Source organism: Notamacropus eugenii, chromosome 7 (genome assembly GCF_028372415.1).
Source record: "Notamacropus eugenii isolate mMacEug1 chromosome 7, mMacEug1.pri_v2, whole genome shotgun sequence".
Lineage (NCBI taxonomy): Eukaryota > Metazoa > Chordata > Mammalia > Diprotodontia > Macropodidae > Notamacropus > Notamacropus eugenii.
This window is the reverse complement of record NC_092878.1, coordinates 155,024,905-155,037,776: the sequence shown is the minus strand read 5'-3', so window position 1 is coordinate 155,037,776 and position 12,872 is coordinate 155,024,905. Positions and strand designations below refer to the sequence as shown.

Sequence of the window (12,872 nt, the reverse complement as noted above, 5' to 3'; positions counted from 1 at the left end):
GATCTGGTGTATTACTGGGTCCATACTCCACTGATATCATTTCTTAGGAAGAAATAAAACCTCTGCTCCATGGGATAAATATCAATAGATATTTAAGAGAAGTGAATCATCCCCTTGCCTCAATAATCAGAGAGCTTGGACTTTTCTATTGAATTAACAATCAAAGGCATATTAACTAGGTGTGAAAAAATCCTTGATTAATTTGGAAAAAGTGAAGGCCACTGGATGAAGTATAATAATACCACACAGGAAGTGTTTTTGAATTGCCCTGTTATTTAAAATCTAAAAAAATAACTAGCAGACCAATTCAGATCCCAGGAAATTCCAATCTAGAGCCAGGATAGAGTAGTAGTTCCAGCCAAGTCACTCAGAGGGAATCAGTTTGGGTGGGGGGAGAGGGTGATGAAGATGATCCTCATTCTCCCCACCTTGACTGAAGGATCTTCAGAAACTTGGAGGGGTGAAAATTTTTTGTCATCAGCATCCCAGCAGCAGCCCCAGGACAGCAGCAGTTGGTGATAGTAAGTGCTTTGGGAGCCAAAAACAAATAGACACACTGAAGAAACACAGCTTGAAGATGGTATAAAAAACTTAGCATACCCAAGGGGAGCTCCATGAGTATCCCAAGGACTTGCAGCAACTAGGAACTGTTGAATTACCCTTTTGCAACATGGGCCCTCTAAGCTTGAGCCCACTTTCCCCCAGACTCTGTCTTTATTGGCAGGAGAATTTGTTAAATAATTTTTTTTTTTTGGTGGAGTGGGAGGAAAGGAGATGTTTTATATCAGTTGTTTTTATTATACTATCTTTGTTAATACCTATTTTTAAAAGCTAATTAAGTCTGGCTAAGTGATATCAAATGAAAATCAATGGGGGGAAGCACACCAGTGGGGGCTCATGAGATTAGAATGATACCTCCACCCCTTCAAGATCTCCCCTAGAACTCTGGGGGTGGGAGCAGCTACGTACTGGGACCTCACCTGAAAGTGCAAGTGGAGAATGGGAGAGTGAGCCTAGAGCCAAGGGAGAAGTCAGAGCTTCTCATTTCTTATTTCAATTCTGTTTTGTTCTGCAAAAGAGAATGAACTTTATACTCAATGACAGAATGAAAATCTCTAGTAGAGTTGATACCTAAGAGAAATAAGGCCAGGATAAGAGAATACCTACCTACTCTTGATGTAAATCAAGCCACTTGGCCCTGATGAACTACACGTTGAAGGACTTAAAGAACTGGCCAATACAATGACTGAGCTGTGGAAAGATCTTGGAAAATTGAGAACTGTCATAAGATTGGAGCAAGCATAATGTTATGATTTTCCAAAAAGGAAAGAACAGTCTATAAATTACAGACTATTCAAGTTGTCATGGATTCCTGGGAAAATTCCAAAACAGATCATTAAGAGGATGCCTGGCAAACATCTATACAGGGAAGCATATTGCAAAGAGCCAATGTGGCTTCCTAAAGAAGCCATGTCTGATGAACCTCATTTGCTTTTCTGACAGGATTACTAAACTAGTGTTGTTCAGGCATGTTCAACTCTCCATGACTACATTGGGGTTTTCTTGGCAAAGATACTGGAGTGGTTTGCCATTTCCTTCTTCAATTCATTTTACAGATTTTACAGAAACTGAGGCAAACAAGGTTAAATGACTTGCCCAGGGTCACAGTAAGTGCCTGAGGCCAGATTTGAACTCAGGAAGAGCCCTTTTCAGGACTGCTCAGCTGTCCACCTGATTCACCCAACTCTCACCCATGGCTCCAACAAGTTGTAGCATATACAGTAGCCACACCTGGACAAAAACATCTGAGCAGAGGGGCTAAACCAGGTTCAGGATAACCAATAGGCCTCAAAACCCTTGATGAGTTAGGGGGAAGTCAACCCCAAGCATGTGAAGACTTCCCCTAGTGGAATGAGCAGATGAGAACAATTTGTTCCAAGAGCGATGAAGGAGGCTGAAGCAGGAACTATGGTGTGCCTAGAGCTCAATCAGACACTGAGGACAACAAGGTCATCCACTGCATCCTGGACAGTAGCCAGATGTCCTGACTTTTGTCTTGCCCCTGGATTCAGGACTTCTATGACTCTAGAAGAGAGAAAGTGAGGCTGATGACTTTGTGCAACCCTGCCCCACTTACATCCAATGCACATGCAAATGAAGACATCACCTGCGATGTCACTGGTCCTCTTTAAAATGAAGGACAAACAATTGTCAAGTGCTTAGCACCATGCCTGGTATACAGTAAGAGCTCTGTAAAAGTTAGCTATCCTTATTACTATCCCCTTGTCAGATCTCCTCGCTAGTACTGTGCTCAGTTGGGAGCATCTGTTACCTGAACTTGTTTCCATCTTCTGTATATTTCTCCTACTATTAAGAGTGTATTTAAGTTGATTGGTAATTTCCCTTTATCCACACTGATTCCTTCGGACAAATCTCATTTTTCTTTCTTATTGGGATGTGTCTTCATTACTTCATTTTGAAATTCTTCTTTTGCCATGAGTTCCTCCTTGAAACCTGCTTTCCAATAATCTAGAATGACTGTCAGACTATTTCTTTTAGTCTTTAATAGAGACTCTAGAATGGAGTGGTCACTTCCTCCCAGGGTTCCCTCATTTCAATTCCAGAACTCAATTCCTCTGAATTAGAATCAGTTCCAGAACAGAATTTCCCCTTGTTGATTTCTCCACCTTTGAGAAGATAAAATTAAGGCAAGTCAAGAAATTACTAGGTGCTCGGCAAACATATGGACAACTGATGGCCTTCATCAGTACTACGGCATTCCTTAGCGCCTGTCTTATGGTCTGTTTCCCCAAATCCTTCTCTATTTCTTCGTTCTGTGCAAGTGTACATATATTTCAGTGACAAAATCATGCTCTGGGGCAGGGAGGAAGCAGAATGTTTTATAGCTATGGTGTGTGTGTGTCGTGTGTGTTACTAAGCCATCTCAATAAATCCATTGGCTAATTGTATCTAATAACTGATTGTTGATGGAGATCCCACTGGTGGGCACTCATGTAGACCCACAGCGTTGCCCCTAAAACCTGAGGTAGCAGTCACCCCGTGGGGATGCAACCCGCCAGTGCTACTGCATCTTGGGAAAAGGGAGATGTTCTAGGTGTAGAAGGTCTGTATGTCCTGCAGGCCTTTGTCCACCACATGCAAAAAACTCAAAACTGCTCAAAGTCAGCTCTTGCCCTTCTTCTGGGGAGGCTCCTTACTGGATAGTTTTGGGGTTCCCTCCTCCCGGGAGGCTCCTCAGTGGACGGTTTTGGGGCTCCGACCTCCAGGGAGGCTCCTCAGTGGATGGTTTGGGGGCTCCGTCCTCCCGGGAGACTCCCCACTGGATGGTTTTGGGGGTTCCCTCCTCCCAGGAGGCTCCTCACTGGACGGTTTTGGGGCTCCGACCTCCAGGGAGGCTCCTCAGTGGACGGTTTGGGGGCTCCGTCCTCCCGGGAGACTCCCCACTGGATGGTTTTGGGGGTTCCCTCCTCCCGGGAGGCTCCTCAGTGGACGGTTTTGGGGCTCCGACCTCCAGGGAGGCTCCTCAGTGGACGGTTTGGGGGCTCCTTCCTCCCGGGAGGCTCCCCACTGGACGGTTTGGGGGCTCCGTCCTCCCGGGAGGCTCCTCACTGGACGGTTTGGGGGCTCCGTCCTCCCCGGAGACTCCCCACTGGTCGGTTTTGGGGCTCCGTCCTCCCGGGAGGCTCCTCAGTGGACGGTTTGGGGGCTCCGTCCTCCCGGGAGACTCCCCACTGGATGGTTTTGGGGGTTCCCTCCTTCCCTCCTCACTGGACGGTTTTGGGGTTCCTTCCTCACTGGACGGTTTTGGGGGTTCCCTCCTCCCGGGAGTATCCTCACTGGACGGTTTTGGGGCTCCTTCCTCACTGGACGGTTTTGGGGTTCCTGGGCTGTCCAGCAGCAGGCGGTGGAGACGAAAGCGTGCGCAGGATCAGGGTTCAGGGACTCGGGCAGGCTGCGTGGCCCTGAGCCGGTCATTTCACCGCTCGGCGCCTCAGTTTCCCCGTCGGTCCTTTACTAGCCCCTTTCTGTGACTTGTCTCCCCCATTAGAGCGCAAGCTGCTTGAGGGCAGGCCTGTTCTTTGGCTCTGTTCCTTCATTCCGTATGTCCGGGAGCTCGCACGGTGCTCGGCGCTCGACACCGGCCTTCGGCCCCCTCCCCTCCCCCGGCCTCTCGCCCAGAGCGCAGGCGCGGCTGCCAAGGAGAGCGCCCCTCCGCGAGCGTCCATCGATCATTCGGAAATCGGCCACTTCCAACTGGCGTCTCTCGTCTTGGTTCGTTCGGGAGGAGGAGGGGCCGTGGCGGAGGCGGTGGCGGGAGGAGGCTCAGCCCCACCCCCAGGCTCCGCTCTCGACGCCAGCCGGGGTTCGGAGTGAGCACGCGCGGCCTAGGCCGGGGGTGGGGGGCGGTGGAGGGAAACTTCCGCGGAGGGGCGGGGCAAGAGGAGGTGGTGCTCTGACGTCATCGTCCCGCCCCCTCCCCTCTCCCGCGCGCCAAAATCAAAAGAGCCTGGCGGCGCGGCGCGAGCGCGGTGAAACCTTTCCCGCGTCCCCCGCGCCCGGTCCGAGGAGACGACATGGCCACCCCGCCCAAGAGGAGCTGCCCGTCGCCCCCCGCCGGCGCCGGGGGGGCCCGCATCCGGAAGATCGCTGTCGAAGGCAACATCGGTGAGGGGCCGCGGGATCCCCCGGATGTGATGGTCGGGGAAACCGAGGCTGCGCCCCCTGGCCCGGAACCATTCCCCGGTGGGGTGGGGGAGGGGGAGGGGGAGGATTCCTCCTCCCCGAGGAGTCCGCGAGGCCTCCCGCGCTGCCGCCCCGGCGAAGTGCCCTCCCTGAGCAGGGCCTCAGTTTCCCCATCTGTCAGAGGGCGCAATAACCGCGCAGTCCTTCTCTCTCGGGGCCGGCCCCGTTTCCTTTCTGGGCAGAATCTTCATTCAACCGCCCCCCCCCCGCCCCGGGAGTTACCGCAGAAGCCGAGGTCACGAAGGCGGGCCTCGTAATGGAGCCCGAGGCGGCGGGGCGGGGAGCCGGGCCTGGGCCTCTGAGAACGGCGGCCCGGGTTGTTGGGGATCCGGCTGGTTTAATAATGTCGTTCTGGTTCCGTCACGACCCTTCCCGACCCCGCCCCCCGTGCCCCGGATCCGGGTACGGGTGGGTAAACTGAGGCACGCCGGGCCCCTGGGCTTGTGTGCCGGCCGGAGGGTCCCGCGGGGCGCCCCCATTCTCCCCAGATCACCGGATTGGCCCAGTTTCTCCCAGATTTCTCCTCCGTCTCCTCACTTTTACAGATGAGGAAACTGAGGCCTTGCGAAGTGAAATTCCTAGTTCCCGCAGTAATTGTCAGTGACCCAGAAACCCTCCCCGAACTCCGACCCCAAGTCCAGGGCCTTTCTTTGCAGGCCGTGTTTGCTGTCGTTCTGTGCTCGCACAGCCCTCACCTCCTGCTGCCCTTCGGTGGAACGCTCCGTTATGCTTTGTTTGGGGTGCCTTCACCTCCAGCCCCTGGTCTTAGGGTTCTGTGCAGAATGGCCTTTGGCACGGTGACCTCGGTGTGAAACTGATGGTTAGGAACTTCTCCGTTCCCATGACTTTTTCCCCATTTTTTGGTCTTGGCTGCGTTCCTTTTTGCCTCCATAAAGAATATTAATGCATTAGCTTGTTCCAAAAAAGGCTGAAAAGCTGGATGTTGCCCAGGCTGGAACATAAGAGTAAGTATTGTTCTTCTGCTCCAGATCGGTGGTGAGGGAAGCATTTCTTCCACTTTTTAGGATGTGACCAGCATGAGCATCCCTTCCTCTTTGGCAGCACCAAGGGAAGGAAGGCAGAATAGTCCAATAGTCCGGTGTGAGAGGCTGGGGGAATGCTTTAGAATGCACTTGGTGGCCTGACCTTTTTTTTAAAGCATATCTTTGGATGATTTCTCGTGAACACCATCTATGCTTTTCACTCCTCTGATGAGCATTATGGTTGTTGACTTTTTCAGTGTTTCCTTTCCTGCTCTTTGCTTCTTCTAAGTACCATCCATTTGTTTTCCACACACACAGTGACTTGTGATCAATTTTGGTCTTCTCATCAATCGCACTTGCCTATAGATCATACAGATGAGGAAACGGAGGCTGGGGGAATCATGTGACTTGCCCAAAGTTATACAGGTAACATGTATCTGAACTCCAAGTACAGCCCCCTCTTTTCACTGTATAAGTAGCCAAGAAAAACACCCAAGTCTGGCCTCCCCTTCCAGACTGTCCTGCTCTGTGTCCTCCCACTTTTTGGGCATCCTCTAAGTTTCTTGTTCCTTACTTAACTCTTCCTTCGTTGCCAACTTCATTTTTAAAGATCTTTTTTCTTTGCGACTTTCCCTTTGGAGGAGGAAAAAGAAAGGAGCTGTTTTCTTACTTATCCAATAACATGCAAAAGGACTGATTATCAGTTCTCCCTTGATCCCTTCCCCTTCTATCTTTTTTTTTTAATTTATTTATTTGACATTCATTTTAACAAAATTTTGGGTTCCAAATTTTCTCCCCTTTTGTCCTCTCCCCCCCAAACACCAAGCATTCTAATTGCCCCTATCACCAATCTGCCCTCTCTTCTATCATCCCTCTCTGCCCTTGTCTCCGTCTTCTCTTTTGTCCTGTAGGGCCAGATAACTTTCTATACCCCTTTACCTGTATTTCTTATTTCCTAGTGGCAAGAACATTACTCGACAATTGTTCCTAACACTTTGAGTTCCAACTTCTTTACCTCCCTCCCTCCCCACCCCTTCCCTTTGGAAGGCAAGCAATTCAATATAGGCCAAATCTGTGTAGTTTTGCAAATGACTTCCATAATAGTTGTGTTGTATAAGATTGACTATATTTCCCTCCATCCTATCCTGTCCCCCATTACTTCTATTCTCTTTTGATCCTGTCCCTCCCCATGAGTGTCAACATCATATTGCATTTTCCTCCCCATGCCCTCCCTTCCATCATCTCCTCCACCCTGCTTATCCCCTTATCCCCCACTTTCCTGTATTGTAAGATAGGTTTTCATACCAAAATGAGTGTGCATTTTATTCCTTCCTTTAGTGGGATGTGATGAGAGTAAATTTCATGTTTTTCTCTCACCTCCCCTTTTTATCCCTCCACTAATAAGTCTTTTGCTTGCCTCTTTTATGAGAGATAATATGCCCCATTCCATTTCTCCCTTTCTCCTCCCAATATATTTCTCTCTCACTGCTTGATTTCATTTTTTTAAGATATGATCCCATCCTCTTCAATTCATTCTGTGCACTCTGTCTCTATGTGTTTGTGTGTGTGTGTGTGTGTGTGTGTGTGTGTGTGTGTGCGTGTGTGCATGTGTGTGTGTGTAATCCCACCCAGTACCCAGATACTGAAAAGTTTCAAGAGTTACAAATATTGTCTTTCCATATAGGAATGTAAACAGTTCAACTTTAGAAAGTCCTTTATGACTTCTCTTTGCTGTTTACCTTTTCATGCTTCTCTTCATTCTTGTGTTTGAAAGTCAAATTTTCTTTTCAGCTCTGGTCTTTTCATCAAGAATGCTTGAAAGTCCTCAATTTCATTGAAAGACCATTTTTTCCCCTGAAGTACTATACTCAGTTTTGCTGGGTAGGTGATTCTTGGTTTTAGTCCTAGTTCCTTTGACTTCTGGAATATCCTATTCCATGCCCTTTGATCCTTTAATGTAGAAGCTGCTAGATCTTGTGTTATCCTGATTGTATTTCCATAATACTTGAATTGTTTCTTTCTAGCTGCTTGCAATATTTTCTCCTTGACCTGGGAACTCTGGAATTTGGCGACAATGTTCCTAGGAGTTTCTCTTTTTGTATCTCTTTCAGGTGGTGTTCTGTGGATTCCTTGAATATTTATTTTGCCCTCTGGTTCTAGAATCTCAGGGCAGTTTTCCTTGATAATTTCAAGAAAGATGATGTCTAGGCTCTTTTTTTGATCGTGGCTTTCAGGTAGTCCCATAATTTTTAAATTGTCTCTCCTGGATCTGTCTTCCAGGTCAGTTGTTTTTCCAATGAGATATTTCACATTATCTTCCATTTTTTCATTCCTTTGGTTTTGTTTTGGAATTTCTTGGTTTCTCATAAAGTCATTAGCCTCCATCTGTTCCATTCTAATTTTGAAAGAACTATTTTCTTCAGTGAGCTTTTGAATCTCCTTTTCCATTTGGCTAATTCTGCTTTTGAAAGCATTCTTCTCCTCATTGGCTTTTTGAACCTCTTTTGCCAATTGAGTTAGCCTGTTTTTCAAGGTGTTATTTTCTTCAGCATTTTTTTGGGTCTCCTTTAGCAGGGTGCTGACCTGCTGTTCATGCTTTGACTGCATATCTCTCATTTCTCTTCCCAGCTTTTCCTCCACCTCTCTAAGCTGATTTTCAAAATCCTTTTTGAGGTCTTCCATGGCCTGAGCCCACAGAATATTTAGTCTGGATGTTTGGGATACAGAGGCCTTGACTTCTATGTCTTTGCCTGATGGTAAGCATTGTTCTTCCTCATCAGAAGGGAAGGGAGGAGATGCCTGTTCACCAAGAAAGTAACCTTCTATAGTCTTATTTCTTTTCCCTTTTCTGGGCATTTTCCCAGCCAGTGACTTGACCTCTGAATATTCTCCTCACACCCACCTTGCCTCCTGATCCTCCCAGCCAGAGCTTGGGGTCTGAGATTCAAATGCTGCTTCCCAGCCTCCTGGCTTCCTCAGGGGCGGGGCTGCTATTCAGTGTGAGATTAAGTTCAGGTACTCAGGTCAGGGCAGGGCCACCTCTCGAGCTCAGTTCCCTCAGGGGGTTTATGCAGAGACCTTCAACAATGGATCCAGGCTCCTGCCTGCTTGGGGAGCCCTGGTCTGCCGCTGCGTCAGCTACTGCCTCCCGAGGGGGCCTGAGTTATGGGGGCACCTCACTCCCCTCTCAACCTGCCAAGAAGACCCTCTCACTGACCCCCGTCACCTGTGGGTGGAGGGACCCGCGCAACCACTGGAGATCCCGTCCCTGAAGCCCGCTCAGATCTGCTCCTCTCCGTGTCGCCGCTGCGGTGGGGTTGGGCTGGGCTCCGCGTCCGCAGCGCGATGGACCTTTTGCGAGAGGTTTGCAGGTCCCTCTGGAACAGAAATCTCCTTTGCTCCACTGTGCTGTGGCCTCTACTACTCCAGAATTCGCCGTGAGTTCCTTTTTACCGATGTTCTATGGGTTGTGGGTTCGGAGCTATGTGTATATGCGTCTTTCTACTCCGCCATCTTGGCTCCGCCCCCCTTCTATCTTTATAGTAACCTTTTCTTTGCTCTTTATGCACTTAACCACGTTATTTGGTATTAGGTTCTTTGTGTCAGTGTCCTCTCTCTCTGATAGGCTGTAAACTCCAGGAGGGCAGATACTGACTTCTCCTAACTTTACATCTTCCTTAGATCCAAGCACTGTGTTTACTTAGACCCAAGACACTTAATATAATATTTGTTAAATTGAGGTGAATGGAGAAAACCTCCTTTAAACTTGCTTTCTTCTACTTTGTGCAGAAAAGGGAGACTGGAATGACAGAAGAGCTTTTAGGGTAGGTGGGAGGCAGACCAGAGATGTGCTGGAGCCTATGGACACTAGCTCAGGATTGTTCAATTCAGTATGAGCCATTTCCTCCTTGGAAATCAGCAAAAGCTACAAATCAGGATTGGATTTATGGTTCTGTTGATTGTCCAGATTTAAGAAAGTCGTGGAGAAAATGTTAATGCAAGTTAGAAGTATGTCATATATATGTTTTCTCCTCCTGGAGGGCTGGTTGTTAAATACTGATGAGCGTGCCACCTAGGCAGGCCCCCCATAAATCTAATATAAAAGAAAAAGTGATGAGTTGGAAGTCTACAGTGATTTGGAACTAGATGAGTGTCTCGGAACAAGGTTCTCTCTAGCCTGCAGAGTGAGGATCTCTCCGTTGGAATGACTGATTTTGAACTGGAGATATATGTCACTTCCCAAGGCCTCAGCTGTCTCAGTGATAATAGCTAGCTCGCATTTACTTAACCCTTTTTTATATTTTGCAAGGTACTCTACAGGTATTATCGTCTCATTCTCAGAGCAATCATGGGAGGTAGATGCTGTTACTGTCTCCATAGGTGAGGAGACAGAGGTAAAATAATTTGCCCCAGGTCACATACTTAGTAGATATCTGAGGCTGAATTTGAACTTAAACTTCCCAATTATGGATCCATTGTTAGGCTTTCTATAAAGAGACATATAATTAAAATATTCAGATGTTTAGAATATTTGTTTATTTAAATCATTTTGACATTTAGAATATTTATGTTAAATTGTCTACTATCTTAGGGAAGGGGAGGAAGAAATTTGGAACTCGGAATTTAAAAAAAGGAATGCTAAAATCTATTTTTACATGTAATTGAAAAAAATAAAATATACTTTAAAAAAAGCCTTGAAAAGAACATTTACATTGAACGTCTTTAACTTAAGATAAATCTGTTTTGGTTGTTATTAGTAGCATTGTTATTGGTACATACAGGTCTCATTTTAGATAGCAATGTCTTGTTCTACAGTTTTCCAAGTACTTTCACATTCTTTCTTATAAAAGTTTTGTGATGTAGATAAAGAATTACTTTACTCTTTTACAGATGAAAAAAAACAAGGTTCATGGAAGTGATTTGCCTAAACTCACACAATAAGTATATTCAGAAACTAGGGAGAAACACTTGGATAGACCAAGTATGCACAAAGAGGGCATCTTTGCTCTGAGTGACATAATTTTAAGGGCATTATCTCAAAGAGGGGAAGATAACCAAATACTGCTGCCTTCTCCCCCACTCCCTACCAAATATATTTAGGTCCTCTACAGATTTGTTATGTAATGTCAATGTGACTCTTTGCTTCAGGACAATCCTTTTATTATTCTTTCTTGGTTGACTTTTCCCAAAGTGTTTCCAAACCTCTTCTCTTGGCAAGCCTCCTTTACCCCTCTCCCTCACCCCTAAATTTCTCACCAGAGAACTCTGCCTCCTGCTTTACTGAGGAAAATAAGAGTCCATCCTTCTCCTTTTCAACATCCATTCTTTATTCTTTGCTGTAGGTTGAGAAGTGACCCTTTTTATGAAACCCACCCCCCTCTCCTTGTGCCCTCAATCCCATCCCTCTTTCTCTTCCTAGAGCTTGCCATTTTGACCCTCTTTTTTTGTCATGATCTCTCATCTTCAAACTCCTTATCTCTTGGCTGCTTAAAACATCCCTAGTTCTCATCCATTCTTAGTCTTTAACTAGACTTTGTCAGTTCAGAGACTGAGAAAAGGCTATTGGATTTAGCAATTAAAATATTGCTGGCAGGGATGAAAAGAATATTTAAGTTGAACTGTGTAGCAGAAAGTCAGATTGCCAGGGTGTGAAAAGTGAGTTGGATGGCAATGAATATAGATTTCACATTCCTCAGCGTTTTGCAATCTGGATTTAGCAGCAAGAAATCATTGATTATATTGGAGAGAGGGAGGAGTTGAGAAAGTGGAGGCAATAAGTATGGAAACCTAGAAAGGTGGTGCTTTGTTTTAGGAAGAAGCTAAAAGCACTGTGTGTTATTCACTGGCGATCTAGCCCATACCTCTCCAGTTCTTGGCCCATCTAGCTCATTGTCTATCTACAGTGTTTGTCTACTGATGAACCACTTCTTTGGATTGTTTATTTAATAATATAATCTGGACCACTGAAGTTCTTCATTCACTTGGTTTCTCTACTGGGAACAATTTGTCTACCCTCTTTTGAATGATTTTAGATTTCCAGGAGACTCTGGTGTGGAGCATCTAGAGGACCTTGCCATCTATCTATGACAGTGGCAGATACATTTTAGCATGTACACACTTTAAATATGTCCAACTACCTAGATACTGAGAAGAGTTTCAAGAGTCACAAATATTATCTTTCCATGTAGGAACGTAAACAGTTCAACTTTAGTAAGTCCCTTATGATTTCTCTTTCCTGTTTACCTTTTCATGCTTCTCTTGACTCTTGTGTTTGAAAGTCAAATTTTCTTTTCAGCTCTGGTCTTTTCATCAAGAATGTTTGAAAGTCCTCTATTTCATTGAAAGACCATTCTTTGCCCTGAAGTATTATACTCAGTTTTGCTGGGTAGGTGATTCTTCGTTTTAATCCCAGTTCTTTTGACTTCTGAAATATATTCCATGCCCTTCAATTCCTTAATGTAGAAGCTGCTAGGTCTTGTGTTATCCTGACTGTATTTCTGCAATACTCTAATTGTTTCTTTCTAGCTGCTTTCAATATTTTCTCCTTGACCTGGGAACTCTGGAATTTGGCTACAATATAACTAGGAATTTCTCTTTTCGGATTTCTTTCAGGAGGTGATTGGTGGTTCTAGAATGTCAGGGCAGTTTTCCTTGATAATTTCATGAAAGATAATGCCTAGGCTCTTTTTTTGATCGTGGCTTTCAGGTAGTCCCATAATTTTTAAATTGTCTCTCCTGGATCTATTTTCCAGATCAGTTGTTTTTCCAATGAGATATTTCACATTATCTTCCATTTTTTCATTCTTTTGGTTTTGTTTTATTATTTCTTGGTTTCTCATAAAATCATTAGCCTCCATCTGTTCCATTCTAATTTTGAAAGAACTATTTTCTTCAGAGAGCTTTTGAACCTCCTTTTCCATTTGGCTAATTCTGCTTTTTAAAGCATTCTCCTCCTCATTGGCTTTTTGAACCTCTTTTGCCAATTGAATTAGCCTATTTTTAAAGGTGTTGTTTTCTTTAGCATTTTTTTGGGTCTCCTTTGGCAAACTGTTGACTTGCTTTTCATGATTTTCTTGCATCACTCTCATTTCTCTTCCCAATCTTTCTTCCACCTCTCTTACTTGA

At 45.7% G+C, this 12,872-nt stretch overlaps 1 protein-coding gene across 2 annotated transcripts in view; it reads left to right on the top strand.

Annotated features, from left to right (window-relative positions):
• Window positions 1-4,499: 4,499 nt before the first annotated feature.
• Window positions 4,500-12,872, top strand: part of DCK (deoxycytidine kinase) — a 28,425-nt gene continuing 20,052 nt past the window's right edge. Inside the window, exon 1 of one of the 2 annotated variants that reach the window (XM_072624448.1) lies at window positions 4,500-4,686. In XM_072624448.1, the coding sequence (XP_072480549.1) occupies window positions 4,596-4,686 (91 nt within the window). In that variant the 5' untranslated portion in view covers window positions 4,500-4,595. Of the gene's footprint in view, window positions 4,687-5,609; window positions 5,730-12,872 lie in introns of those variants that run through there. The other variant, XM_072624447.1, reaches the window with a different exon arrangement.